The 26,966-nt window shown below is 38.6% G+C and overlaps 2 protein-coding genes across 2 annotated transcripts in view; both read right to left on the bottom strand.

The window, feature by feature from the left end:
- Positions 1-11,491: 11,491 nt before the first annotated feature.
- On the bottom strand, positions 11,492-17,015 carry umps (uridine monophosphate synthetase). Its single transcript, XM_008402702.3, has 10 exons — positions 16,581-17,015; positions 15,343-15,496; positions 15,065-15,189; positions 14,773-14,960; positions 14,267-14,364; positions 14,037-14,197; positions 13,836-13,953; positions 13,562-13,737; positions 13,364-13,478; positions 11,492-13,008 (listed from the first exon to the last, which is right to left on the bottom strand). The coding sequence occupies exons 1-10, from the start codon at positions 16,728-16,730 to the stop codon at positions 12,830-12,832; spliced, it is 1,464 nt and encodes a 487-aa protein (XP_008400924.1). The 5' UTR covers positions 16,731-17,015; the 3' UTR covers positions 11,492-12,829.
- A 442-nt stretch (positions 17,016-17,457) lies between these two features.
- The window catches only part of fn1a (fibronectin 1a), a 35,181-nt gene continuing 25,672 nt past the window's right edge, over positions 17,458-26,966 (bottom strand). Inside the window, exons 39-49 of the mRNA XM_008402690.3 lie at positions 26,181-26,372; positions 25,984-26,073; positions 22,552-22,666; positions 22,217-22,436; positions 21,486-21,656; positions 21,256-21,394; positions 20,992-21,159; positions 20,231-20,356; positions 20,013-20,119; positions 18,951-19,070; positions 17,458-18,680 (exon numbers count right to left, since the gene is read on the bottom strand). Coding sequence (XP_008400912.2) covers positions 18,612-18,680; positions 18,951-19,070; positions 20,013-20,119; positions 20,231-20,356; positions 20,992-21,159; positions 21,256-21,394; positions 21,486-21,656; positions 22,217-22,436; positions 22,552-22,666; positions 25,984-26,073; positions 26,181-26,372 — 1,517 coding nt within the window. The 3' untranslated portion in view covers positions 17,458-18,611. The remainder of the gene's footprint in view (positions 18,681-18,950; positions 19,071-20,012; positions 20,120-20,230; positions 20,357-20,991; positions 21,160-21,255; positions 21,395-21,485; positions 21,657-22,216; positions 22,437-22,551; positions 22,667-25,983; positions 26,074-26,180; positions 26,373-26,966) is intronic.

Here is a 26,966-nt window from a genome sequence, read left to right on the forward strand (position 1 = left end):
CACAAGTTCAGTCACTGTAACAAGCACTGCAAGTAAAGATGTAAAAACACAGAAAAAAACCTTACAACTTAATTTTAGGACTTAAAGTTTTTTCAGTCACTTTGATGTTTAGCTTTAGTATTTTATTGTACTATCATGTTATTTTCTTCTGGTTGCTGGCATGTTATGTCGTTGTGTTTCCCTTGTTTTGAGTATTACATTTAGTATTACTTTGTGCTCTGCTTTTATTATGGTTTGCTAGTTTCCAGCATTTGACTTTGGTGTTTAATTGTGACTTGTCCTCATTGCCCCAGTTCACACTTCCCCACAGTTGCATTGCATTCAGTTAATTTCACTCACCTGCTCCTCATTACTCCTGCACGCTCCCTGTTTTTAAACACTGCTTGCTGGATTCTCCTGTTGTTCTCCATCATGTTTCCTGTGGTTGACCTGTTGAATCCTCAATGTATGACAAATCTGTCCTTTATGTTTCAAATTTGTGTGTCATTTAATTTCCCTTTGTGATCAAAAGAGCATTTTTGAATTTAAATTGAATTTGAACATAGTTATTTGTAAGTTCGCTCAACTGGTTTTCTTATTAAAATAATTTTTTGTGCCTTCCTCCTGAATGCATTTGGGTTCATTCCAACAACAAAACATGATGCGCCTTTTATTGTAGCATAGCAGTATAATCTCCCATGGAACATTTTAAATAAAAACAAACCTGTAATTTACTGTCATACTCAATAAATTTCATTATTGAAAGTTCATTTATTTCAGTAACTTATTTCACCAAGTTAAACGCATTCAAAATGTACATTTAATGTGACAAATAAGTGTAATTCAAATGCATATTTTAATTTATTGAGCATGACTCCAAATATATTTATTCAATTATGTAAAAAAACATGTTTTACACAAATTATGATGATTATAAATGATTATTACGCCACCTTATAGAGTACAGGGATTGGCGAAGGATTTATGGTTGGAGGAAGGGTCTTTAGGTCTCATTTTATCTTATGGACCATCTTGCCTCAATAATAACCAGGTTATGTTATCTACATGTCAACTGGTTGCATGGAAGTCATGCTAGAATTTTTTATTTTTTTTTGCCTGACCATTACAAAGGTAAACATGTAAACACTACAACTGTGCTCCTTATTAGATAAAAATAAGATTCTTTTAATTGATATTAAATTCTCAAGGAGGTTTTGTAGTGAAACAAAGGAGTAAAATGTGGAAAATGAAGCTTATGTGAACAGTTTAATAGGGTGGCCAATATGTGATGATGTGGGACTGTTTATTACTCACGGAGGTGTGGCTTCTTAAACCTAACCTTAACTCTGACCTTCATCAACAAAAGACTGGTAGCCTCTGCTAGAAAACTGAGAAGTGAGTCGTCGCATGGTTTTTTAGTAGGATGGTCAAGAGATCTATTGGTACATTAAAATTGGCCAGTAAAGTACATAACAGACATACAAACAACATGGAAATAAAACATGTATCTAGATCAACACAGGAATGGTTCAGTACGCAAAACCTGTCTTGTTTCATGATCATATCAGTCATGAGGCCTAAATCCTATTGAAAATATTGGGTGAAATGATGGAGATGTGAATATAACAAGAAGATACAGGAATGCAGATTATTCTAGATTATATTGTGCAAATTAGAAGATTATGATATTAAATTAGCTAGACACGCTTGTACAAATTATAGCAGAGTAAATAAATGGTGATATTGTTTGAAATAATTTCTTATCAATGTGGTGCCCTCTTATTATATTCTTAGCTTAAGAGGGTTACTTGTCTTTCAAATGGGTGGCAACAACTGTGTATTGTATTCTAATTAAAAATAAACTGTAACCACAGTATTTTCCTCATGTTTTTCCTCATGGTTTCATTCTGAATGTTGTTAATTTTGAAGTCTTACTAATGGTATTTTTTAAAGATAATTTGATGGATAAGTGAAGTTTAACAGAAGTATAAATTTAGAGTAGTTTTAAATAAATGAATGGCTGTAAAGGTAAGCTTTTTACTGTAATAATCACCCTAGGATATTTATATTAGGTCATTCTAAAAGCATTACAGCATTGTTTTGTGCTGCTATTTCATTTAGTTTTTACACAGTGGGGAAACAACATATGTGTATTGCAAGATTTAACTGCAATAGTTTATTTATTTAAACTGTGAAAATAATAGATAATCAATCCCAAAGCGTTGAGATGCATTTTTGAGTTTGAACATGTGTTTTCTTTAGCATCAGTGACATCTAGTGGCAATTATCTGCATGACATTCTGGTGGGGAAAGAGTACAAATCCCTTTATGCTGCAAATAATGAAGCATTCGCTTTCCGTTTGTTATCTACTTATCTTTGTATGGATTTCTCCTTAAAATGAAATCATTTCATCAATGCGAAACTACCTTTTCTTTCAAACTGATGGTGACAGTCTGCAGAATTAATATGCTGATTTGTTGCTTATTAAACTTTTAGACATCTGCTGGTTTCCTGGACTTGCTGCATTCATAAATTCAGTTTTTAAAATCTTTTTTCTCTCCCTGAATATTGTATTTGATGGAGTTCTTAGTAACTTTGGTCATCTGTGGAGCGAGGGTTTTCACCTGTAGGGTATGTGGGCTGTTTACTTGTATGAACAGCTTTCTCTTTGTCTGATGTTGGCCCGTTCATTGTCCTTCTCTCTACATGTGTGTCCATTAGTGTGTGTCAGCCTGCTTGCACCCAGAGCAGGTGATGAGCAGGTGAAAGGCTTATATAGACACAGATGTTGTGTGCGCGCGTGTGCATGAGTGTGTGCATCTGCTTGTGTGTGCGTGTGTATGTGTGTGTGCTTACATTACTCATGGTGTGAGGTACAACTCTGTTTACCTTGTCAGGTTGCCTCAACCTGTCGTGCTTTTCAGACAAAAAACTAAGAAACATGATGGCAAGTTTCTGTTAGATGAGTTATTAAATTTTTATGTTGCATCCACTGAAAATAATTAAAACAGAACGTGTATTGCCTTAACAATCGGGACTTTGTTTGTTTGTTTGTCTTGGGGGTTGGGACAGGAAGTATACTTTCCTTTTTCTTCCACCGGGTTTGATTAGATGAATCATCCCTACTTCGTTACTCACACAGCCTACACAAGAAATAACAATAATTAAAATTTTTACTTCTAACTCCAATCTGTTACTCTACCCATGACTGTGAAAATTATACTTTGCCTGAACCTCTGGTTCTATTCTGAAAAATGTAACCCAGAAGTAACACACCTCAGCAACTCATTTCCCTGTGAAATACAGCTGGGAGGAGGGAATTTGCATGTGTGGGGGGGTCAGTGGAGTCGGTACAGAGCTAGCACTGTGTGGTCCTACTTTGAATCCTTATCTGGCTGCATAACAAGTCCATTCATGTGTTTAAACTGGTCAAATGACTCATCTCATCTACCAGTTACTACATCACTCATATATATATATACGGTATTCATATGTTTTTACTTCAGTTTCACTAGAAAAATGTAAAGCAACAGCTTAAAACTGTGGTGATTTTAACTTGTCTCTTTCCAGAACTTAAATGTTGTCATCTTCATTTTGATCATTTATAAATAACTGGGGCAGGTGCCTGTCTCCACCGGTCATGGAGCAAGAGGCAGAGTCCACCCCAAACAGGCCGCCAGTCAACCACAGGAGGAAGCCAGTGTACTGTATGTAGTTGTAAAACATAGTGGGCCAATACAATAGAATTTGTCTTTTTCTGACTGATGGCCATTGTCTCAAATTTAGAGGAACTGCCTTTCATTTAGATATAAACATAAATAGGTTGTCTCCTGGTTGAAAGTTTGGGCCTGTTTTAAACTCTGGAGTGACAAGCCTTGTCACTTATACACATTTGTGATAATGCTGCCTTAAACTACCGTTTTATTGTTCAAAATCAAAAATAATCCTACATCAGTCCTTTATTTTTTGTGTGTCTTCTCAAACCCTCAGTCAATCATGGTAGATGGCCTCTTGTACTGAGCCAGGTTCTGGTTCTGTTGGAGTTTTCTGCCTGTTAATAGTCAGGTTTTCCTAGTCACTGTCACTACGGATACTCAGCATAAGGGATTGCTGTAAAGTCAACGACACAATGCAAGCAATTGTCTAGATGGTGGCCAAGTGGAGTGAATGCTGCTAGCTGATTAACTTGATGCAATCTGCTGGGTTTCCTTAGAAACTTTTTAACTTTTTACTTTAAATAATTAACTGGGTTTAATAAACTGGAATGTGTTTGTGATTGAAGTGAAATTATTTTGTAAAGTGCCTCAAGATGTCAGTTGTTGGAAATTGGTACTATATAGATAATCTAATATTAATTCAATTTCCTTGGTAAATGTATTTTTTACCCATTGTGAAAATGTTGCCAATTGTTGTCTCCATTTCCAGGAATTCTGTATGACAGGTTTTCATTTTCTTTTTGTTCACTCAGAAGGTACTGCACAAGCTTTACACACAGATGACAAAATATTCCTGATTATTTGAATTGTTATTTCAAGATTCAATTTGGGATCTTAGACTTAATTACTTCCATTTGCTTCTTTGTACCCACACTAACACACACGCGCGCGCACGCACAAAACTCTTTGTATATCCACACATAAGCACTCTGACATGTAGATTGCCCTGAGCAAATGCCCTCCTCCAGCTGGAACATTACCATGGGGACTAATCCAGGTAAGGATGATGTGAGCAGGACATCTGCTCGTGCCACCTCCACTTGCTGGACACCTAAGCAGCTGGACAGAAAAACACTGAAAGAATATTCGATAGGTTTGAACATTTCCTATGATAGCCTCCATGAGTTACCATTGGTGTTGGAAGTGGGAAAACAGAAACGCTGTCTCTGTATTAAAGGGTGACGACAGGCACCCACACAAGGCTGTTTGCACTCTCAGTTTATATTGTAACGGAGAACATTTAGCTGTAAAGTGTAAGACCAGATGTCAGTGCTAAAACACACTCTCTTAAGGTCTAAAAGAAAGCTTTTTCAAGACCAGAACCTCTTTGATCATCAATCAATCTGCTCATTCAGTGTTACAGCAGCAGAGAGCAAAAAGAAGCATCTCCTGGGAGACAGAGCAGGCCTTAGGCATTTGCATGACTCTTCATTATCAGTAACTGTCAGAGGAAACAGCCAGCAGGCAGCACACACACACGCACACACACGCCCACGCACACACACACACACACACACACACACACACACACACACACACACACACACACACACACACACACACACACACACACACACACACACACAAACTAACTAACACAGCCTCTGGGTAGCACTCACTCCTCTCCACCATAAACAGATAGTACAACAGAGTTGGACAGGCACCACAAATGCAATCATGCTGATGCTGCAGAGATACAACAAGTGCTGCTAATGTCTCAGTTTGGCCCAGCAGAGCAGAGTTTAAAGGGTCACTGAAGACAGTGGTAGACGTAATGAAATGAGACAATTCAACTGTCAGGGGCAGACGTGTGTTAGCTCAATTTTGTAAATTGCCAGTTTATTGGGTAATTCCAGTGTTAAAAGAAAGGGAGACCTTCTGAAGAGTAACAGAAACTAAATGCAAAATAAAGATTTTGGTAGTTGTAGAAAATACAACCAATAACATAAAATTGGTAAAGGTATACATAATGTATTTTTCTAACAGCGAGTTTAAAAAGCCTTGCAATGAAATTCAAACTCTTACTTTTAATTTTTCGGCACGTTACAGTCAAAAACGTTAATGTATTTTATTGTTATTTTATGTGATAAACTATAAATAAATAAGAATCTGTAAAGTCTGATGTATATATGTACTCCACTTCCTTTATTCTGTTACCCCTAAGTAAAATTCAGTGCAACGAATTGCCTTCCAAAGTCACCTACACAGTAAATAGTCTACTTGTGTGTAATTTGTTTTAATCTAACTACCACTATCTCTGAAGATCTCACTAGTTTGTTAGAAAAGATTAGTGAAAAATCGTTATAAGGAACACATCTGATAATTCAGATATGAAATTGCAGAAAGTGCTACAGTGGGGCTTATAAACCACTATTCACAGCTTTAAGCGTTTCATTGAGCATTATTCAAGCTAACATCCGAAAATGTGTAGCATGTATGGTCAAAACATAGCCATCTAAGCTAACAGGCCAAACAAGGGGACCATTCATTAGAGAAGTAGCAAAAAGTCATATTGTATCTTTGGAGGATCTGGAGAAATCCACAGCTCAGGTAGGAGAGCTGTGGATCTCCCACCTGAGAAAACAACTCAGGGAGTTGTTCTCCCAACTAATTGTTGAACAGCTAATTGTTGTGCATGCTACAAATCTGACCTTTATGGAACAATAACAACAGGAAGATCATTATTTAAGGGGGCTTTACAAAATCATGTTCTCCTTCCAATCTTGACTTATTTTGCAAAGAAGATTGGACAAAAATATTAGTTACTGGATGTGAAAATCTGGAAGTGTAAAAGAGCAGCAGCTGTAAGTGAAAGTACCTTCTCACCATGGCTGAAAACAAATGCATGCCGCACTTTTCAGGGTTGTATTTTTCAAGGCTTCTGAAACCAGAATGTTGTTTTCTTTCTATGCCACAATTATGCTTTACATTGTGCTGCTCTGTCACATAAATATAAATAAAACACACTTAAGGTTGTGGTTACAAAGTGAAAAATATGAAAACTATTGAAGGAGGGCACTTTAGTTACATTTGTATGGCACTAAATAAATATTATACAACTTTAATACAAAAAAAATAGTCTATTTTGGCTAACAGCAGTATTTTCAGTGGGTCAGTCTACACCTTGAGTCTTAAACAAATGACTTCTGCAGGCTAACACTGGGAGCTGGAAGGACGGGTGTAGCAAAAGCAAGGACCAGTTGGGACAGTCGTTTTAAAATGGAAGCAAAGTAACCAGGATACTAAGGAGTGTAAGCCATCTACCTTCCACGGGCTTTAAGCAAATATTGACTGGAGAATCAGGCAGAGGCAAGGAGGCTCTCAGCTACAGCCTGACATGAAGGCGAGGTCAGGCTTTCTAATGATAAGGTGAGGCTATAGGAGTTTTCTGGAACAATAAAAGATGATGGGGATTTAAAGGAGACATGAAGACTATATTAGGGTGATAATATGCATGAAACAGAAGAAGACAAACTTGTAGACATGGTTTGATGTCAGTTTTTTGTTTTTGACAAACCCTAAGGTTACTTTCAAGCATAACATTTTTTCAAGTATTTTTAGATGGATATGTGTAGTAAATATCTCCAGTTATAGGTAACTATTGTGTACAAAACATTATGCAAAATTTTTTTATTTTTTTGCAATTTATTATCAAACAACTAAAACTGCATTATGCTGAATATAGAAAAACGTATCATTGAATGGCATAGGAGCAGCAATGGTTCAGCATCCTGGTGACAGATGGCTTGTATCAGATCTGTGTGTGTGTGTGCGCGCGTGTGTGTGCAGTTAATGTTTAGTTAATGATTAACATAACCTCCTATTAAGGCCACCTCTCTGGCCTGCCTGAGGTCTCGCTTTGTTACGCAGAAAATGATTAGTGATGAGCAGACCCCCACAGTGGAAAAAAAAAACATGCTCCATGAATTTGCCAATGGGAAAATGATTATCAAAAGCACACTAAAGGAGGGAGATCAAGAGATTATCACCCCCAGGTCTTGGTAAATGTCAACCTCTTCAGCACAGGTGGGTCTTTTTTTTTTCTTTTTTTTTTGTACTGGTTTCCAGTTCAAATAGAATTCAATGTACATATATACGAGACACAGATTTACAATCTTACATTTGCATCTTTTACTTCTTCATATGAGACTACAATAAAAGTTGCTCTGACGGAACCTACAAAAACTTTACTGGAAAAAAGACTATACTAACTTTGGAAACAACATTAGTCTTAGCTGCTTTCTTTCATCTAAAAACTGTGGAAACAATGAGTTAGTCTGAGCTGCTTCCTTTAGAGCAGCAACTGCTGCCAGCTGTATGCAAATAAGACAATGTACCTGCTCGGTGAAATAAAGGCTGCAACACACCTGGTGGCAGTTACTAAAAGAATTATTATCATGGAGATCTCAGATGAAATACTGGCTCTAACTTTACTCTTTATGCATTTTCTTTCGGTTTTTACAGAGCTTTATGAGTCATACTGGTGCTTCTTATCAGTTTCTTATATGCGACAAAATGATTGGAAGAAGAGTTTGGAGCAGCATTCATCTCATTTGCGCAGTCCAAGTCCAAAAGTCAAACTTCGTGCCTTTTCCAGATGCCCACCCGTACCTGCGTAACGCGAGCCGAACGAACAAAACTTCATCTTCAGGTATTGTACGTGAGGCTCAACGTGAAGCAAATACAGAGAAAAGTGAGGAAAAGTCACACATGGTGCGGCGTGATGCTGTTCTGGAACATAGCAGCTGGCGTTGCTCTTCTCCACTGTCTGAAAGGGGGAAAGGTTTTAAAAAACAAAATAAATTAGAAAAAAATATCGAATAGCACCTAGAAACTGGTGAAAGAATTGATGCTCTGCATGAACTTACGGCCTACCTTTAGAAGAAGTAAAGCAATAAAGGAAGGGAAATGTGCAAGCTTGGTCCCCACCTTTCCCACGCATTGAATGTGTGCCTTTTGTGACAGGTATGCACCTTTTATACTTCCCCACGCTCCCCCCTCACCCCTCCATCCTCCTGTCTCCTCCCCTGTTAGTGGATCCTCTGGGCGCAGACACCTGTCGCACGGTGCGTTGCTCTGATCCAATATTGACATAAAGAGGGAGGGGCACGCGTGTGTGTGTGCGTAAAACACGCGCGCCCAAAATGAATTATTCCAAAGCGCGCGCCCTCCTCCTCCTCCTCCTCTTCCTGCTCCGGTGTGCCAGGCAACGACATGTATGACCTCTGCGCCTGCACTGAACTGTAAAAAGCCTCATTGTAACGTAGCTACCTGACGACAAGCTCAAGCCTTGCTACACCGCTTCTGTTCTGGGATTATTTTCATACACTTTGCCTTGCAAATGCCTGCGTGGAGCTGACGGCTCACTTTGTTCCACAACTTTTTGAAGGAAGGTTGACTTGCGGTTGTGTAGATTGGGATGGATTTTAGTTCACAAATTCAGAAATCCAACCAGAGGTACAAAGTTGTTTATTTTATGTGGGGAGTCTGAAAAATCCTGGCATTACGTGGAAAATAAAATTTGCCCACCTTGTTAAATCATACATAAATTGCGTTTAAGAATATTTCTTTTGTCAATTTCACTTCCTGTGCTGTCCTCATTACTGTTGGACCAAAAAAAAAAAATGAAAAAGCAGAACCTGTCTGTCACGCAGAGAGCTAAAAGTCAACACATATTATTATTTAAAGCTAAACATCACACATTAATTATCAACATTTCTAAGGCTTTGGGATTTTTGGCTGCCAGCCCACACTGACAGCCATTATCCACAAATGAAGAAAATATGAACATTCATCAAAGTGGCTGGCCTACAAGAATTTATCCAAGAGTTCAACAACTTATCCACGAGATCATAAATAAACCCAGAATGTCTTAACCACTTCAGGTCACATTTTGTGCTGTTAAGGACAGAGTTCATAATTCTCCAGTGAGAAAGAGACTTGGCAAGAATTATGGTTCCAAGGTCTGAACTTTCTGATCAGTAGAAAGACCAAAAATAAAACCATCTTAATGTTCCTAAAGGGTGATAGTGCCCAGTCCCCATTGACTTACTGGACAAGCAAATAACCAACAGAAAACTCAGTCATGGCCATCGCCTTCTCAATTCTCATCTCCCCTCAGTGCTGTGTCACGGATTTCTCCCATTGAGCTTGATTTCTCCAGTTGAATTTCAAATGTGTACTGAATAGAAAGAGAAGTTCTGAACAACTGACATTGAGTTTCTGCACTGTTTTAGAAATGTAGTTTGTCTATGGTTATAGTTTGGCAAAGGCAGAATTAGGAATTAAACCATTCAATCTGTGTTGGCCACGATTCCAAATATTGATCAATTAAAGTTGGAACAAGAGGAATGTAGAAAACATTTTATTTCATGCAAATATCTTGTAGCCCTTATCCACAAGGGCATGTTTTCAGTGCATACAGCTTCATCAAGTTGGCGTATTACATCCATCACGAATCTACGTCTCCAGCAAGCAATCGTTCAAAATAGACAAGGTCCAGACTCTGTGAGGGAAAGCATTGAACATTTGTGATGGTTTTTACCAGTCTCAGTCAAGATGCAACTTACAAAATCTTCTCAAAGACTGAAGGGTACCCAGAGCATGGGAGCCGTATCATTGATGTCAAAATGCACGACTGGCTATAGATAATCCTTCCACAACAGAAGATCACACATCACACTCACCAGACAGCCAGTCAATAAGATATCTGCATGTCTGCTACAAATTGGCAGGTCCTCCTCTAATGTATGGGTTAATAGGTCGTACATAGTAAGAGAAATGCATTGAATTAGAGAGTAAACATACCCCCAGGGTACTTTTAAAATTAGATTTTATACTAATGGGTAATTTTTGCAGTTTAAATTACAGGAACAGATATTGGGGAAAAAAAACTATGTGAGGATAACATCATGAGAATAAACACGTATATACTTATTATCCTTTAGAGATGCTGGGTGGTGACTTGTAATAGGCTGCATATGAAAAAAAAAACAAGAAAAACATGTCACACCTTAAAGTGAGGAGTGGAGCAAACTTTCCTTAGAAAAATGCCTGAAGCTTATGGATGGCTAGAAGCATCTCAATTAGGTAATTTCAGCCAAAGTAAGTTACTTATTGCTTATTCTACATTTATGTTCGCATTAATTAGCTAAAGAGTAGAACAAGGTTAGTAGTTTATTGCAATTAATCCCTTTTTGATTGCAGAGATCAAAAAGTAGATTAAACATCAGTATCTGAACATGATTTAGTACTCTAAAATGCATAAATGTCTCCACGAGGCTTATCTACAAATGTGAAATGCAAAAGAAAAGATGTTAAAATGCTATTAAAAAAACAGAATTTACTTATAATCGGCAGCAAATCACTCATTTAAAAGTATGTAGATATTTTCATATCACATTTGTCTTCCAACTCAAGATTTTGCCGATCTAAAGCAAACTAAAGCATGCAGAAATTACATTTTAACATTGACAAGCTTTTTTGCACATTACATTAAAAATAACATAAAAACATTTTTCACAGGGTTTAAACCTTCTAACTTAAATAATCAATGTACATTAACTGAAATCAGGAATTGTATTTAATTACAATTAAATTACTATTAAAGCTCAACATTTTTGAACAGGACAACAACAGATTACACATACCAATCGTGGCTACATATTCTTGTAATCATGGCCTTAAAAAATTTGTTTTCAGTGCTGGCCATGCAGAAATGTGTCTCACTAGGTCCTAAGATAAAAAAAAAGAAAAAAAAAAGAGAAGAAGTACAGAATGTCAAAAGCCTCTCTGGTTATTTGTGGAAATCAACATTTATTTATTTAGTAATACAGTTTGTTTTTAATAGTTTCCTAGCTTTGGGAAGCTCTTAAAGCAAATTGCATACATTTCCTGTATGTATCAAACTCTTGTTTCCATGAAATACAAAGATCTAACACCAGTAACGTAAAAATAACATTTTATCAAGTAAAGCCCGCAGGACAACACTGGCCCTGTACAGAAGCAGCTACAGTACAAAACTCAATTTGTCTCATTTTACAAGCAGTTTCAGTGATTTAATGTGTCGTAGTTCAAACACCCATCAAATCAGGTCGTAACTCATGGGCTGCCTAATTTTACGTTATATTACGAAGAATGGATGGCAAACATTGGTCCTCAATACAGCAATAAATCAGGTTGTGTTCACTTCGGCTCTTCAGTCAACAGCAATTCGATGTCATAAAGCTGTCCTAAAGCACTGTTAGATTGATAATACAATTATTAAGTAGGCCTCACACTGTAAAAGTTGTTCACATTTTTAGGAGTGTTCTTAAAAAATTTCTGATACTAACCATGAAAACAAAAGATCAAACACATAGGTGGCCAAGTTCAAATTTCTTCTAATACTTTGAGTTTGAGTTAGAAAAAAATACTGCAGCAAAGATACTGTGTTTTAAAATGCCATGAAATCAAATCAACCTATCATAGTCACCAGTGATTATTTGTAGTAAATCAGGGTAAATCTTGTTGGAGCAACAGGAAATCATATCAAAGGACGATGACAGAAAAAGAGGTATTTTGATCAGCTGATCAAAAACGAAAAAAATTAAATCAAAAGTTTTTCCTGTGATCAAATGCATCAAAACTAAGAACTCCCACCAATTTCAGAATATAAACACATCAACTGGCAGAATGCGCAGCAATGCGCTCTATTGAGGGATGCTTAGTTTGATGCATACAATAAACTGATAATTTTTTTGATTTAAATGGATTCAAAATGACTACCTCCATCTCCCTCTGTAGAGGCTACAGCACATTAAAACTGAAAATTGATATTGGCCAGGAAAAGCCTGATCTGTGATCTCTACACTTTTGCATTCCTGCTTTAGCAGCAAAGCCTTCAGGAACTTTCACAAAACTGAAAATTGAAGGGTGATACATATTTCATATCACTTATATGAAATCACTGATTAAAAAAAGAAACAAACAAAAAAAAAACAACACTTTCTTTAGATAGGTATGTTTCATACAAAAAATGAGATGTAACCACGTGTTACCAATACGTGTTGGTTGAAATGTCCCCTGAATGTTTGCTGTCCACCTATACAGACAGTTAGTTGTAGTTCAACACAATGATGAAACTCCTGAGATCTTACTGGTCGCTCTGACCCAATCTCCTCTTGTAGGCATCCCAGCCCGACTTTCTATACGACTCGGTAGCTTCGAGCCTATCAGACGCCTCCAAAATGCCTCGTCCCACAATGATGACATCTGAGCCTTTGTTGTAGATTACGTCCTCTGGGGTTGTGTACTGTTGGCCCATCAAATCCCCTGGGTGACAAAAAACAAACACAGGGGGATCAGGAAAGTTGTGAATAAGAGAGATGAATGAGAGGGTCAAAAAATAATTTCTAAAGCAACAGCACCACCTTGTGTTGGAAAAGTGTCATTAAATCTTTGAAATAATGAAAAAAGACTAAAAAGACATTTTAAATTACCATCAATGAAGGTTTCATGATCATATAATTGTATAAACTATTAAACAAAAGAAGTGTAAAAAACAATGCTATCCGTCATACATCTCTACACACCAGAACACCTAAATCATGAAACCTGTTGAACAAAGAAATTCAGATCCTGGCAGTTTTCCACAAGAAACAACAAACTGACAAGATGTGAAGTTTACCTCCAGTCTTTATCTGCACACCTGGAGTCATGTGGAGAAATTCTGGTTTTTCAGTCATCTTGGAACCACAGATGAATCCAATTACAAAGTCTGAGTTTTCCTCTGCCATCTTCACCTGGAGAGAGAAGAAACAAAGCTGCAGTAAACCCTGAAGCATCATGTATTGTGACAAGAAGACCTCAGCAGAAAGGTGCTTACCACAGCTTGTGTGTATTCACCAGTAGCCAGAGAGCCTTGGGAGCTCATCTGTGCAATGAGCAAACAGCCTCGGCCCAGAGGCTTCCCCACAGCGCTCAAGCCCTTCACGACCCCGGGCCCCGGCACAGCGTGGGCGTTGACGATGTGGGACCAAGACGAGATCCGGAACACACCGCCTGGAGTGAACAAACACCAATTCAGCTCAACTGTAAAAATATTTTATACATCTGGTTGCTCTTTCGAAGAAAGGAAGAACTGTCTAACGTGATCTCACCCTCATACTGATGCTTGACTGTATTTCCAATGTCAGCAAACTTGCGGTCTTCAAAGATGAGAAAGTTGTGTTCTTCAGCCACAGCTTGGAGTTTCTGGCTGAACTCTTCTGTGAAATCCTGATGGTTCACAAAAAAAAAAAAAACCATGAGTTTAAGTGATTCAACAAAGTTCTTTAAGCAACAAAGTGCTTCTCTTCTACCTTCAGGATGTCACAGTGAGTCTTCAACATGCAGATCTTTGGACCGAGAGACTCGGCCAGCTGGAGCAGCTCCTTGCTGCTCGTCACGTCAGCGGAGACGCAAAGGTTGGACTCCTTCTCCTCCATGATCTTGAGCAGTTTAGATGCCAGGGGGTGAATTTCTGCAAACCAACTGATGTTAGAATAGCAAATGAGCAAGCCATTTGATTTAGTAGATAGATATTACGTACTTGGCAGCTCTGCTCTGTCTGCATAGCTCAAAATTTGCTTTGGTTCCACACACGGCTTCTTGGGAGCTGGAGAATCACTGCCGTTTGTCTTCTTAGGCCTGAAAGACACACAATAAACATGAAGCTAACTCAGTGTGACCTGCAGAAGTATTTTGATTTTTATATCTTGCAGCAAGGCAACCACTAGCTTCACTGCATTTTGGGGGGGAAACCCAAAGTAGAGCATACTTGAGAAGTGGAAGAAAAAAAAATTAACAATATTTTCAAAAGTTTTTGCAAAAGAAATGTATTGTTTTAACAAACCCAAAATAAAGTCAGAACAACAAATCACAGAAGAGACTTAATGTTGCCAACACTTATCTCAAAAAGAAAAAAAAAAGTGTTAATTAAGCATAAATTGAGAACCGGAAAACTAGCTATATTTATGATTTTTTAAGGCCCAAAAGGATGACTTTCTCAGTTCTGACAGCCACCCAGCAGAAAAACAATAAAAACCCTTTCAGTACCTGAAAGTGTTGTTGTCCATGATGAACTTGCGGACACTCTGCGCTGTCGGGGCGTCGATGCGTTCAGCTGCAAGCAGCACATCCAGCAGCTTAAACATGGAGATGATGGGCAGGAGCCGAATTCCCCGAGATGCTAACATGTCCACCCCGCCTTGCTCCCTGTCCATCAACACAATGGCATCTGTCACCTTGAACATGTAGAACAGAGACATCCCATGAACATCACGCCGTTTAGAAGAATTTATTTGAAAAAGCTTCGTGTTGCAGTGTCTAAACGTCAGTGATTGTTCACCTTCAGCCCCTCTTTATGGAGAACCTCTGCCGTCTCCAGGATGCTGCTGCCGCTGGTCACTGTGTCCTCAATGATTAAACACGTATCTCCCTCACAAAATGACCCCTCCACCATCTTCTTAGTTCCTACAGGAAGGTTACATAAGAAAGATGTAGGGGACAAACTGACTGCCAGCTGGGCCTTGCTATGTAAGAAAACTCACCAAAAATAGTGTATTTCTAATTAGAAACTAGCCTGACTCTGTGATTTGAGAGCTTGATAAATTGAGATAGGCTCACCGTAGTCCTTGGCCTCTTTCCGCCTGATGAGCATGGGCAGTTCGTGTCTTGAGCAGATAATCGTGGCCAAAGGCAGGGCCGTGTACGGAACCCCACACACCGAGTTAAACTGAAGGTTCTCTTCCTGCGCTCGCTGGTAGATGACGCTCGAAACCTGTGAAGAAAAGCAGAACGAAAGGTGTTTGGTGGCCTTCACTAAAGCTGCATGCTCAGTTCTCCGATCTGCATATGAAAGTCCCACATCGTTTTAACAATTGCTGAAATGTAGCTATAAGTTTCCTTCCTCCACAAACACAAGACGAGCCATGTGGAAAAGGTGCAGTCATAGGTGTAAGACCGATCCCCTCTCATGCCTTCAGGTTATTTACACAAGCCCCTGCAAAAACCAGGGAAACTGAAACCTTTTAATTGCAGATATGAATGTTTAGAGTCTGTTTTTCTTCTAATTATAACCTTGTCTCCTCTTTGATCTGCACTTTGTTTAACAGGGATAGAGAGTTTACAATCTTTTTCGAGACTAAACGGTAGTGGTCATGGCCTTTGAGCCTTGGTACTGTGGGTCACCGGGGTGTTTAGTTAACTGGACTTCTTTCCATCTTTCCATCTATCAATTACTGCAGCTTTTTCTTTATTTACCTATATACTTTCTTTCAAACAAATACCATGACATAGAGGATCTTTAATACAGTTACTTCTGTAATTCAATATTTCATTCATGCTGTTCAAATGCATCACTAATTCAAAATGTATATTTTAAACAATAGTTCCACCTACATTTGAACATTTCTCCATGTTTACTGCCCTTAAGAGAGAAAATGTATCATGTTGAGCCTATCACATCGATGAAAAAGTTGCTGCAATGTAGTTTACAAAGAAGAACAGCTTTCAAAAATTATTGCAGAACCGCAGATTATTTCATGCATTTGCACAGATAACATTGCTCTCTTTCTGAACCAGATCAATCCAAACAGAGTCAAGTCACCACTGATAAGCAGTTTCACAAATAAAGTCTACAAAATTTCGATAAAGCCAGTGATTTGCTGAAAATCAATCCATTAAGAGGACTTTGTCGCGCTCGTGTAGATAAACCAATACCAACAAAGATTAATTTAGATTATTTTGTAGGTTTTTAACCTGGAAACAAAGGCCAGGCGAAGTTTTCTGGAGTTTATGCCATATTTTGATAGTTTCAACCCAAGCATGCGCTGTTTAGCGGGAAGGACTTTACACGTGCTTACCTGGTTCATCAGAGCAGGGTGGGAAACCAGAACCCTCAGGTCGATATAAATCGGTGTCAGCAAGCCGCTCTTTAGCTTGTACTCTCCGAACTTTACTGCGTTCACATCGTGCAGTTTCAGGATTAAACTGTCAATAGAAACATCCGCCATTGTTGGGTGTTCAGGAGCTACTTTTCTCAAAACTTAATCTGAAACACGGTTCCTCCCCTAGGAAACGGCTAAAAATCAACTTCCGTGTCATCCTTTCAGATTAAGTGACAAGAATCTTCGACACAGTGGGCAGTAAGTGGATAAACAACTACAAAATAAATTATATTGCGTGACTAAAGTATGTTTTCCGAAAGTATTTTACGTCCTCTATTTACAAAACCTACGGTTGTGTCGTCTTATACGATAAATACTAACAATAGAATGGGTGTTGGTATTAACATTCAGGATTATGACACTATAAAAATAAAAAAAGGTAGAAAAAACCATCTTTCTCAAGTCCGAAATAATCTTTAAAAAAAAAAAAAAAACATTTTATGACGCTTGCTTGTTTTATTCTGAAAACCTGTCTACTAAAATATGACGCCATCTTGCTCAGGGCAAGAATTGAGAGTGAGACATTAAAACTCTAAATTATGTATTAATTTGGTTGAAAGATTAATCTTAACTTTAATATACATGCAAAATCTCCTTGCTTCTTTATATGTAGTAAACTTTAGTACTATAAGACACGTAAAGAATGCATCCTTCAGATAATTGATAAAAAAAAATGCGATAGTTTAAACAAACTGATTAAGACTACATTAACATAACATAATCACACCACATACTGTATTTATCTGTATTCTGCAGCATGTAATACTTTTATAAAGAGAAAATGACCACCACATTATTTTCTTTTGGATTTATTAAAAAGGTTCGGTCCACAGTAGTTCAGAGTCTGGCAACAATATTATTAACAAAACAAAAGAAAAACCAAAAACAGTAAATAAAAATAAAGTTTACACCCCAAAAATAGCACTGAGCAAAATGCCTAAGTAGAAAGGGATAAATAGAAGTAAAGACTTTAAAAATACAAACATGTAATTTAAACAGATTTCGTTTGCAAATTTATCAACAGTTTTGGTCAGTGAGCTTTGAGTTTAAATTTTTTTTTTAAAAAGGTTATCTATTTCCTTATTTTAAGAAAATACTTATTGTCAGCTACAGATGATGTCCACATCTGATGAATAAAAAAAAAAAATGTACACAGTAAAACGGCTGGTAAATATAATACCACACCAAAAGTAACAGTGCTTATTTTTCTAAAAGGAAGGTTTGTTTAGTTCATTTTTTTCTTTTCATTTAAAAAGCAGAGTTGGCAAATGAATTCCTAAACTGCCCAACATAAAGCAGCACACTGACCACAGAAAGACAGAACACCTGAAAGTAGATTTAAGAAACAATAAAATACTGTATGGCTTTGCAATTTCTTTTCATAAAAAATATTTTTGATTTGGAAATATTTTGACATTTGAAAAATGCAAGTTTTTGTAAAATGTTTTTTGAATATTGAATTAATTTGTTTCAGTGGCACAAAAATAAGCAAGATGTAAATTGTTAAAACAATTTTAAAATGTTTTCTGTATATTTTTGCCTATCTTCAGATATATTTTTGTTTTAGCAGGAGAAATAAAATTTTTAGAATTACTCCAAAACCCCTTGTTTCTGTGTGCAGCGCAGTATGTTTTGTGAATGCGAGTTTAAGGTGACATTGCAGGAGTATTTGTGATGTGAAAGATTTGTGTAAAAAATAAAAAAATAAAATAAAGTGTTAAAAATTCTCCACTTTTTGCTGGAAATTATAGAGAATCAAATCACTCCAGATCTTTGATAAGGCACAGAGTTCTTTAAGGCACAAAATGTAGGTGCGGTGAAAATCCTTAAGGCACAAATGTGATGGAAATGTTGCTTCTTGATGCAGCAGGAGGAAGCTTCCTTCTTGAAGTGATGACATTTTAAAGGGTTTCACTTCACGATTCCTCCTTTCTTCCCACACCTTTTCTACTCTAAGGGGCTTTGAGCATCTGCTAGCAGCTCTGGATTTAAACATTCAATCGGACACTGGATGTTCTGAAAGAAAACAAGAAAATGGGTTTTATTGCTATCTGGGATTAATAGAATCACAAACACATTCTTAAAAGGTACACAATGCAAACCTTTTCCAGCTGGCACTTTTTTATTTATTTATTTTTTGCACTACTACAAAATGCTCAAACCATACATAAAAAAAAAGTTAATCAATCATCACAAAATAAGTTCCTGATGCTCAGTTCAGTACAACAAAACAGAGTTTCATAGATCAACTCAATATCCTTTGTAAGAGCAAAAACATCCACTGACCAGTTTACGTAGAGCATTTTCCCTGTAGCGCTGGAAGGCATCTAAGCCACCAGGCTGCAAGACCTCAGCCTCCACATTGGTTTGTCCTCCAGGCCTTCTGCAGTTCTCACATCGCCAGCCCTTTACGAGGAGTTAAATAATACAGTCAACGCAAAAATAAAAGCTTTCTGACCATTAAATATATAAATGTTATGACCATCTGGTGCCTTTTAGTGCACCCAGACCAAACAAAGTCCAGCAGACACAAACAATCAAACAAAAGTTCATACAGTTTCTTTTAAGAGTTTTTTTTAGACAATGCTAAACTATGCACATAGATTATGCACATAGACAAGATTAAAGAGTGCTGTGAAAAATGTAGAAATTCAATTTTCCAATCAAAATGTACACTGTGATTGCTAAGAGGTTTCCAACAACAATACTCTTGTTTGGTGTGGACACTGTGCTGTTACAGAGGGAAGAACACTATTAGTTAGGCATTTCAAGTAACAGTATGGCTTTTAAAAAACAATGTTTGAGGAAGCACAAATGCATTAAGAATTTGGTTGAAAATGTGTACTTTATGAAGCATATCGACTTCATATGTATTCTGCCATATGACCCCTCAGCAGATTACAGGAAACCAATAAGCTTCTCCATTCTTTTGAACATTTGACCTTTTTGAGCCTTTTTTAAAAAACTCTGTGCCACGTAACGTCAACTCTCCTCCTTGCAGAAATAATGACTGATCGATTCTTTCTAAAAATTTAATTTTCTAACCTTTTTTTTTACAATTTTGTTTTCTTACAAGAAATACTGAATCATTCATAGCACCTCTACTTTATTTTTTTGCGAACTTTACACAGACATTACATGTATAACATGGGAGGAGGGAAGTCTAAAAAGCAGCCATGATGCAAAAAAATGGAAGAGCCAGACACTTTAAAAATGCTTTAATGATTTCCCCCTTTCCTGGATCACAGATCTTTGACCCAAACTGTTTTTTTGTCACACAAAAAATAATAACAAGGCTCAAAACTTTTGCATTACCACCAGGACTAAGGCATTGCAGCCTCATCTCACCTGTTGTCCTCCATAGCAGGTACAAGTACAGATGGCACCCATGTATTCCTTCTGCCACTGGTTCCCAACTTGGTGCATTTTTCCATCATCATAGCAAGTGGATTCATCTGGAAAATAAAGCAGAGTAATAAAGATCAACGAAAAACAATTTACACGATAATAAAGCGGGAGTATATAATAATTTGAGATTTACAGAGTTAAAAAATCTGAGTACTTACGTGGTTCGCATTTGAACTCTCCTTTCCCGTTGCCCAGACAGGTGCAGCTCATCATATGACCGTTCTCAGCACGACGATCCCACTTTTCTCCAATGCGGTAATTATTGCCGTTGTCATGGCACCACTCTGTGAAAGGGAGCAGGGCCAAACAAAGGCAGAGATATTTAGAAAAGAGAGAAGGAGAGGATAGAGTCAGAGAGAAGAGGTAGATAAAGTTGTCATGAAAAAAAAAGACAATTAGTTCAATACATGTGAGAAGACTCTCTTTAAAGAGTGAATTTATTTATATTAAACAAACATAAAACTCTCAGTGAAGTTGTCTAATTATGTTTAGAATAAACTTTTTTGTTATTCTCAGAGTGAAGTATCAAATCCAGTGATTCTGACCCGTAAATCAGCAGACAATCCCAGTTCCTGGTATTGTCATGTTAGCTGTTTTATGGACAATACAAGTAACTGAGTTCTGATGCTTAGACAGAGCAGAGAGTTTGGCATGGGCAGCCTTCGGGCTTCAAAACACAAACCAAGGTGCCCACGCATGAATATCTGCAGCACATAGAGCATTCCTCTGTCACCTTCTATGGCATTTAATTCACAGCTAAGGAATTTATACTGAGGATAGTATTTCATGTTTATTGCCAGCATTTAATCTCAGTTCGCTGAGCAATACTACTTTAATAAATTCCTTTTGTGTAAAAATGCCGCAGTGAGTTATTGAGTGTTTGCAAAGCACTGCAGAGATGGGTTAGTAAGCCACTCACTGGATGAATCACACCTAAAGTGACCGCTGCCAAGCCCCAGGCACCGGCACCACAGCTTGAAGCCCGTCTCGGACATGCGCTCCCACTCAGAGCCCACCTGGTGGTACGTGTGCGTGAACGTGTCGTAGCACACGTCTCCATTGGTGGTAACAGGAATGTCATCTGGAACTTCAAGAGGAATAAAAAAAAAGAAGTGAATTCATGCAGTCTTGTTAAAAATTTAGATGGAATGTTAACATCGAATTTAGAAAAAAAATTCTCTACCTGCATTGCCAACAGTGACAACTTCCTCCAGAACGGTCTGTTTGTCTCCATCCTTCACAGCCTCTACGACAACATTATAGGATGCTCCAGACGTCAGTCCGATCAGGGTGGCGCTGTTGGAGGTGCCTGGCAGGCGCATCTGAGTATCAAACAAGGAGGCTTAGCTGTGACCACTACTTTAGATTTCATGTATATTAATATATATTAAAAAAAAAAAAGTCCATGAAAACCTGAATGCCTCCTTCCTCCAGGTCTGTAATTGGGCTGCAGGACACCTTGTACTCAGTGGTTTCAGGGACAGGTTGCCAGGAAATGGTTGTGATTGTCTTTGCTTCTTGGGGCAGCTCTGTTTCGTTGTCAGGGAAGCCGAAAGCGAGACCAGGCAGTGGGGTGTCGCTCACCTACGGGTTCCAAAATAGGACATGAAGGCAAAGTTAACTCATTAATAAACAGAAGACAAACAGTTCTGGCCACATTCTAAATATTAAAAGAAAATACGATTGCACATGACAATAATAGTCATCACCATGAGCAAATCTTATACTTTTACATATTTGACCTTAAATATTTTGCATGTTAGAAAATGCTAAAAGCTATTAAAATGTAAACTTATGTAAACTTGGTAATTTAAAATAGTAAAACAACATTAGAATTTTCTAAAACAGCAGGTCAAAGTGTTTTGAAAATCCAAACTTGTAAAATGGACACTATAATCTGATCAGTGAATCTCTACAGCTATGAAGGGGCCCAAACCTCATTGCATTAAAGGTTGCTTAGAACTGTAAGCTTTGTTAAAAGGAACTGTGCCTGAAGAATGCAACAATGAATGTGCGCACCTGAAAATAAGTAAAAAATTTTAAAGAAAAATTTGAAATTCTTAGTCTTGGTTGACTAAGACGTTCCTAATCTGATCGCATATGTTATGCGATCAGATTAGGAACGTAATACAAATATTACACACCTTGACCAGGGGTACTCTGTTTCCATCAGGACCAGCTACAGGAATATAAATCAGGGGCTCTCTGAGTGTGGGTCTCTGGCCTTCCTTGGGTCCACCGTAGGGACTAGGAAGTCCAACATTTGGGCCCAAGTTCTGATACTCTGTATAAATGTGCTGCCCCTGCTGGCCCGGTTGGTTCTGACCACTTGTGCCAGCCAGATGGACATGGTTAGAGTCAAAACTGAAAAAAAGAGAAATGCATGCAAATGAGAACAAAAAGTGTGCTAAAATGTGTTTTAAAACAATCCCAGATATATGATCAAATCATTTTCATCAGGTTTTTGTTTATGCCTCACATCTTTTCGTTCAAGGTCTCTGGAACATCCAGGATGTCAGTGCTGGGCCGATGGGGAAGTTGAGGCAGTTCAGGTACCAACATCTGATGAACAGTGGAATAGTCTGCAGCTGGCTCTGATTTTACAAAGAGACACATAAATGTAAGAAGGAAATACTTTAACCAACTTTATCTGAACAACACCAAAAAATAATTCTGGCCTAAACTGCGCCAGTTAAAATAGAGCAACAAAGTCTTTAAAAAATACAAACATGTAACATATAATCTGTCTTTTTCATTAAAAAAAGAAAAAAGCATAGCAATCCATATGATTCTAGTATAGTTTTCTTTTTTTTTCTTGCTAAAGTCACCAGTTTATTGTGTTGTCATTTAGTTGTGACAATCTGGAATTTCACTGCCTTTTGAAAATACAATTTAAAACCGACTAGTTGCTTAAATACATTTTGAATAGTTTACGAAATGTTAGCTGGAAAAAATATTCCATTTTATTTGTTTAAACACAACTTGTTTGTGTGATTACATGGCAGAAATGTCCAGAAAGATTAACTTAGTGTAGTTATTTAACAGCTATTCTAAACCACTAGAGGGCAACACTGACTAGATAAAAAACACACCAGGTTAAACTACAAATATAAGTCAAGACACCATTAAGTTATGTTTATTATAATGTTTTATTTATAATTTTCAAACTATGTTTACTAATAACAATTATGTTACATGCACAACAGAAAAGCTACGATCTTGCAAAATTTAAAAAAGCTGTTAAAAAAAAAAAAATAAAAAATAAAAAAAAAAAAAATATATATATATATATATATATATATATATATATATATATATATATATATATAAAAAAAAAAAAATTCCCTTCTCACCCTCCGCGGGTGGTCTGTTTCATCCTCTGAGCTCGGGTCCTCTACCAGAGGCCTGGGAGCTTGAGGGTTCTGCGCAGTATCTTGGCTGTGCCTAGAACTGCACATTTCTGGACTGAGATGTCTGATGTTGTTCCTGGGATCTGTTTGAGCCACTGCTCCAGTTTGGGGGTGACTGCCCCGAGGGCCCCGATGACCACAGGCACCACTGTGGTCTTCACCTTCCAGGTCTTTTCCAGTTCCTCCCTGAGGCCCTGGTATTTCTCCAATTTCTCATGCTCCTTTTTCCTGATGTTGTAATCACTTGGTATTGCTACATCCACCACAACGGCTTTCCTCTGTTCTTTATCCACCACCACAATGTCCGGTTGGTTCGCCATTACCATCTTGTCTGTCTGGATCTGGAAGTCCCACAGGATCTTAGCTCGGTCATTCTCCACCACTTTTGGGGGTGTTCCCACTTTGATCTTGGGGCTTCCAGTCCATATTCTGCACAGATGTTCCTGTACACTATGCCCGCCACTTGGTTATGTCGTTCCATGTACGCTTTCCCTGCCAGCATCTTGCACCCTGCTATTATGTGCTGGACTGTCTCAGGGGCCTCCTTGCACAACCTACACCTTGGGTCTTGTCTGGTGTGGTAGATCTGAGCCTCTATTGCTCTGGTGTTTAGGGCCTGTTCCTGGGCGGCCAGGATGAGAGCCTCTGTGCTGTCCTTGAGTCCAGCTTTCTCCAGCCATTGGTAGGTTTTCCTGACATCAGCCACTTCAGTTATTTGTCGGTGGTACATCCCATGTAGGGGCTTGTCCTCCCATGATGGTACTTCCAGCACCGTGTCTTCTGTTCCCCATTGCCTGAGACATTCGCTGAGCACATCGTCTGTTGAGGCTTTGTCCTTGATGTATTTATGGATCTTGGATGTTTCATCCTGGACAGTGGCTCTCACACTCACTAGTCCTCTGCCTCCTTCCTTACGGCTCGTGTACAGTCTCAGGGTGCTGGATTTGGGGTGGAACCCTCCATGCATGGTTAGTAGCTTCCTAGTCTTAACATCCGTGGCCTTCATCTCTTCCATTGGCCAGCTAATTATTCCGGCAGGGTATCTGATTACTGGTAAGGCATAGCTGTTTATTGCACGGATCTTGTTCTTGCCATTGAGCTGGCTTCTCAGGACTTGCCTTATTCGTTGAAGGTATTTGGCTGTGGCTCTTTTCCTTGTGACCTCATCGAGGTTGCCATTTGCTTGTGGTATTCCCAGGTACTTGTAGCTGTGCTCTATGTCTGCTATTGTTCCTTCTGGGAGTGAGACCCCTTCTGTGTGGGCGACCTTTCCTCTCTTTGTAACCATCCGACCACACTTCTCTAGTCCGAATGACATCCCAATGTCAGTGCTGTAGATCCTGGTGGTGTGGATCAGTGAGTCGATGTCTCGCTCGCTCTTGGCGTACAGCTTGATGTCATCCATGTAGAGGAGGTGACTGATTGTAGCCCCATTCTTGAGTCGGTATCCGTAGCCAGTCTTGTTGATGATTTGGCTGAGAGGGTTCAGGCCTATGCAGAACAGCAGTGGGGACAGAGCATCTCCTTGGTATATGCCACATTTGATGGACACTTGTGCAAGTGGTTTGCAGTTGGCTTCAAGGGTGGTTTTCCACAGCCCATCGAGTTTGCAATGAAGGCTCTTAGAGTCCTATTGATGTTGTACATCTCTAAGCATTCAATGATCCAAGTGTGTGGCATTGAGTCATAGGCTTTCTTGTAATCAATCCAAGCGGTACACAGGTTGGTGTGTCGGGTTTTGCAGTCTCGGGCAACTGTGTGGTCTACAAGGAGTTGGTGTTTGGCTCCTCTGCTATTTATGCCTATGCCCTTCTGTGCCTTGCTCATGTATGTATCCATGTGCCCGCTTATCTTAGCCGCTATGATGCCTGACATGAGCTTCCATGTTGTAGAGAGACAGGTTATTGGCCGATAGTTGGATGGGACTGAACCCTTCGAGGGTTCCTTCTGTATCAGGATTGTGCGCCCTTCAGTTAACCATTCAGGGTGAGTCCCATTTTGTAGCAGCTGGTTCAGTTGAGCTGCCAGTCGCTCATGGAGGGCAGTGAGTTTCTTAAGCCAGTAGGCATGGATCATGTCAGGTCCTGGTGCTGTCCAGTTTTTCATACCCGAGACTCTGTCTTGGACATCTGCCACAGTGATGGTTACCGGGGCTTGTTCAGGGAGGTTGCTGTGGTCCTCTCGTAGAGAGGTTAGCCACTGTGCATTGCTGTTGTGGGACGCCTCCCTTTCCCATATGCCTTTCCAGTATTGTTCAGTCTCCAGCCTGGGTGGGTCTGCTCTATTGTTATTACCCTGCCATTGAGAGTACACTTTAGCTGGTTGGGTGGCGAAGAGCCGGTTAATCCTCCTGGCTTCATTCTCTCTCGTGTATCTCTTTAGGCGGCTGGCCAAGGCTTGGAGCCTTTGTTTGGCAGTTTCGAGTGCTTCAGGTATATATATATATATATATATATATATATATATATATATATATAAATATTGAGCTATGTTGCACTTACGGGTTCTGGCCTTGCCCACAAGCGGTGTGCTTCTCAAAGAGTTCTGCAGTGCCACAATCTTAATGACATACTCCGTTCCTGGTTTAAGACCTAAGAACAAATCAAAGCACATAATTAAAAGTTTTATTTCAGCATTTGCCAAATTTAGTGAAATATTTATAGAATTTGTATTTAGCCTTTTTCATTAGCCCACTCACCGTCGATGGTGGCGAAGCGCCTGTCTGCGTGAGGTCTAGGAGTCAGCTCGCGAGGCAAACCCCCAGCCTCCTCATAAGTGACATAATAGCCGGTGATCCTCGGACTGGGTGATGGCTCCCACATGAAGGAGATGCTGGTAGGATTCAGTGTGGTAAAGCGAATGTTGGTGGGAGGAATGACTGTTGGTTGAGCTATAAATCAAACAAACAAAATATTACTCGGAAAAACTTGTTCTCTCATCAACTTGAACAGCATTTCTAGATAAACAGCTGACATTTAATCACTTATCAATGTCATCTTCCTGCTACTGCAACAACATAAGCTACACCTAAGGTTTCTATGCTATAAAACCATGATCTTTCAAGGTCACAAACAAAATAATTTAGATTGAGAAGTCAGGATTAGTAGAAAGTCAAAAAAAAAAAAAAAAGCTAACTGAAGATGTAATAACATAGCTTATGTTTTATTTTTACAAAGTTTCACAAATACAGAATTCACACACTAAGAATACTAATCCAAAATAGACAGCAGACAGATCAGTAAGACTGAAGATGAAAGGACTGAAATGCTGGTTAGTTCAGTCCTGGAAATGTTGCGGAGGACAAACTGTTTGCATTGCAGACATCCTCAACTGCATAATTCAAACTTCAACCCCTATCTTAACTTTGCTTTCATGGTGCACTGTTGAAAAGAGACTGCTGACAGAGTGGTAAGAATAAAAGTAGAATAATTGTAAGGCTTTTGACGTAATCCTAAATGTTCCTGTAAACAATGATTTGAAAACC

Source organism: Poecilia reticulata, chromosome 2, assembly GCF_904066995.2.
Source record: "Poecilia reticulata chromosome 2, P_reticulata-male-v2, whole genome shotgun sequence".
Taxonomy (NCBI): domain Eukaryota; kingdom Metazoa; phylum Chordata; class Actinopteri; order Cyprinodontiformes; family Poeciliidae; genus Poecilia; species Poecilia reticulata.

Coding starts and splice junctions, on each gene's coding strand:
- umps (XM_008402702.3), bottom strand. CDS start 16,730: ATGGCGGATGTTTCTATTGACAGTTTAATCCTGAAACTGCACGATGTG. Junction 13,738..13,835: donor AGTCAAGCATCAGTATGAGG/GTGAGATCACGT, acceptor TGTTCACTCCAG/GCGGTGTGTTCCGGATCTCG. Junction 13,479..13,561: donor GTGAATACACACAAGCTGTG/GTAAGCACCTTT, acceptor TTCTCTCTCCAG/GTGAAGATGGCAGAGGAAAA.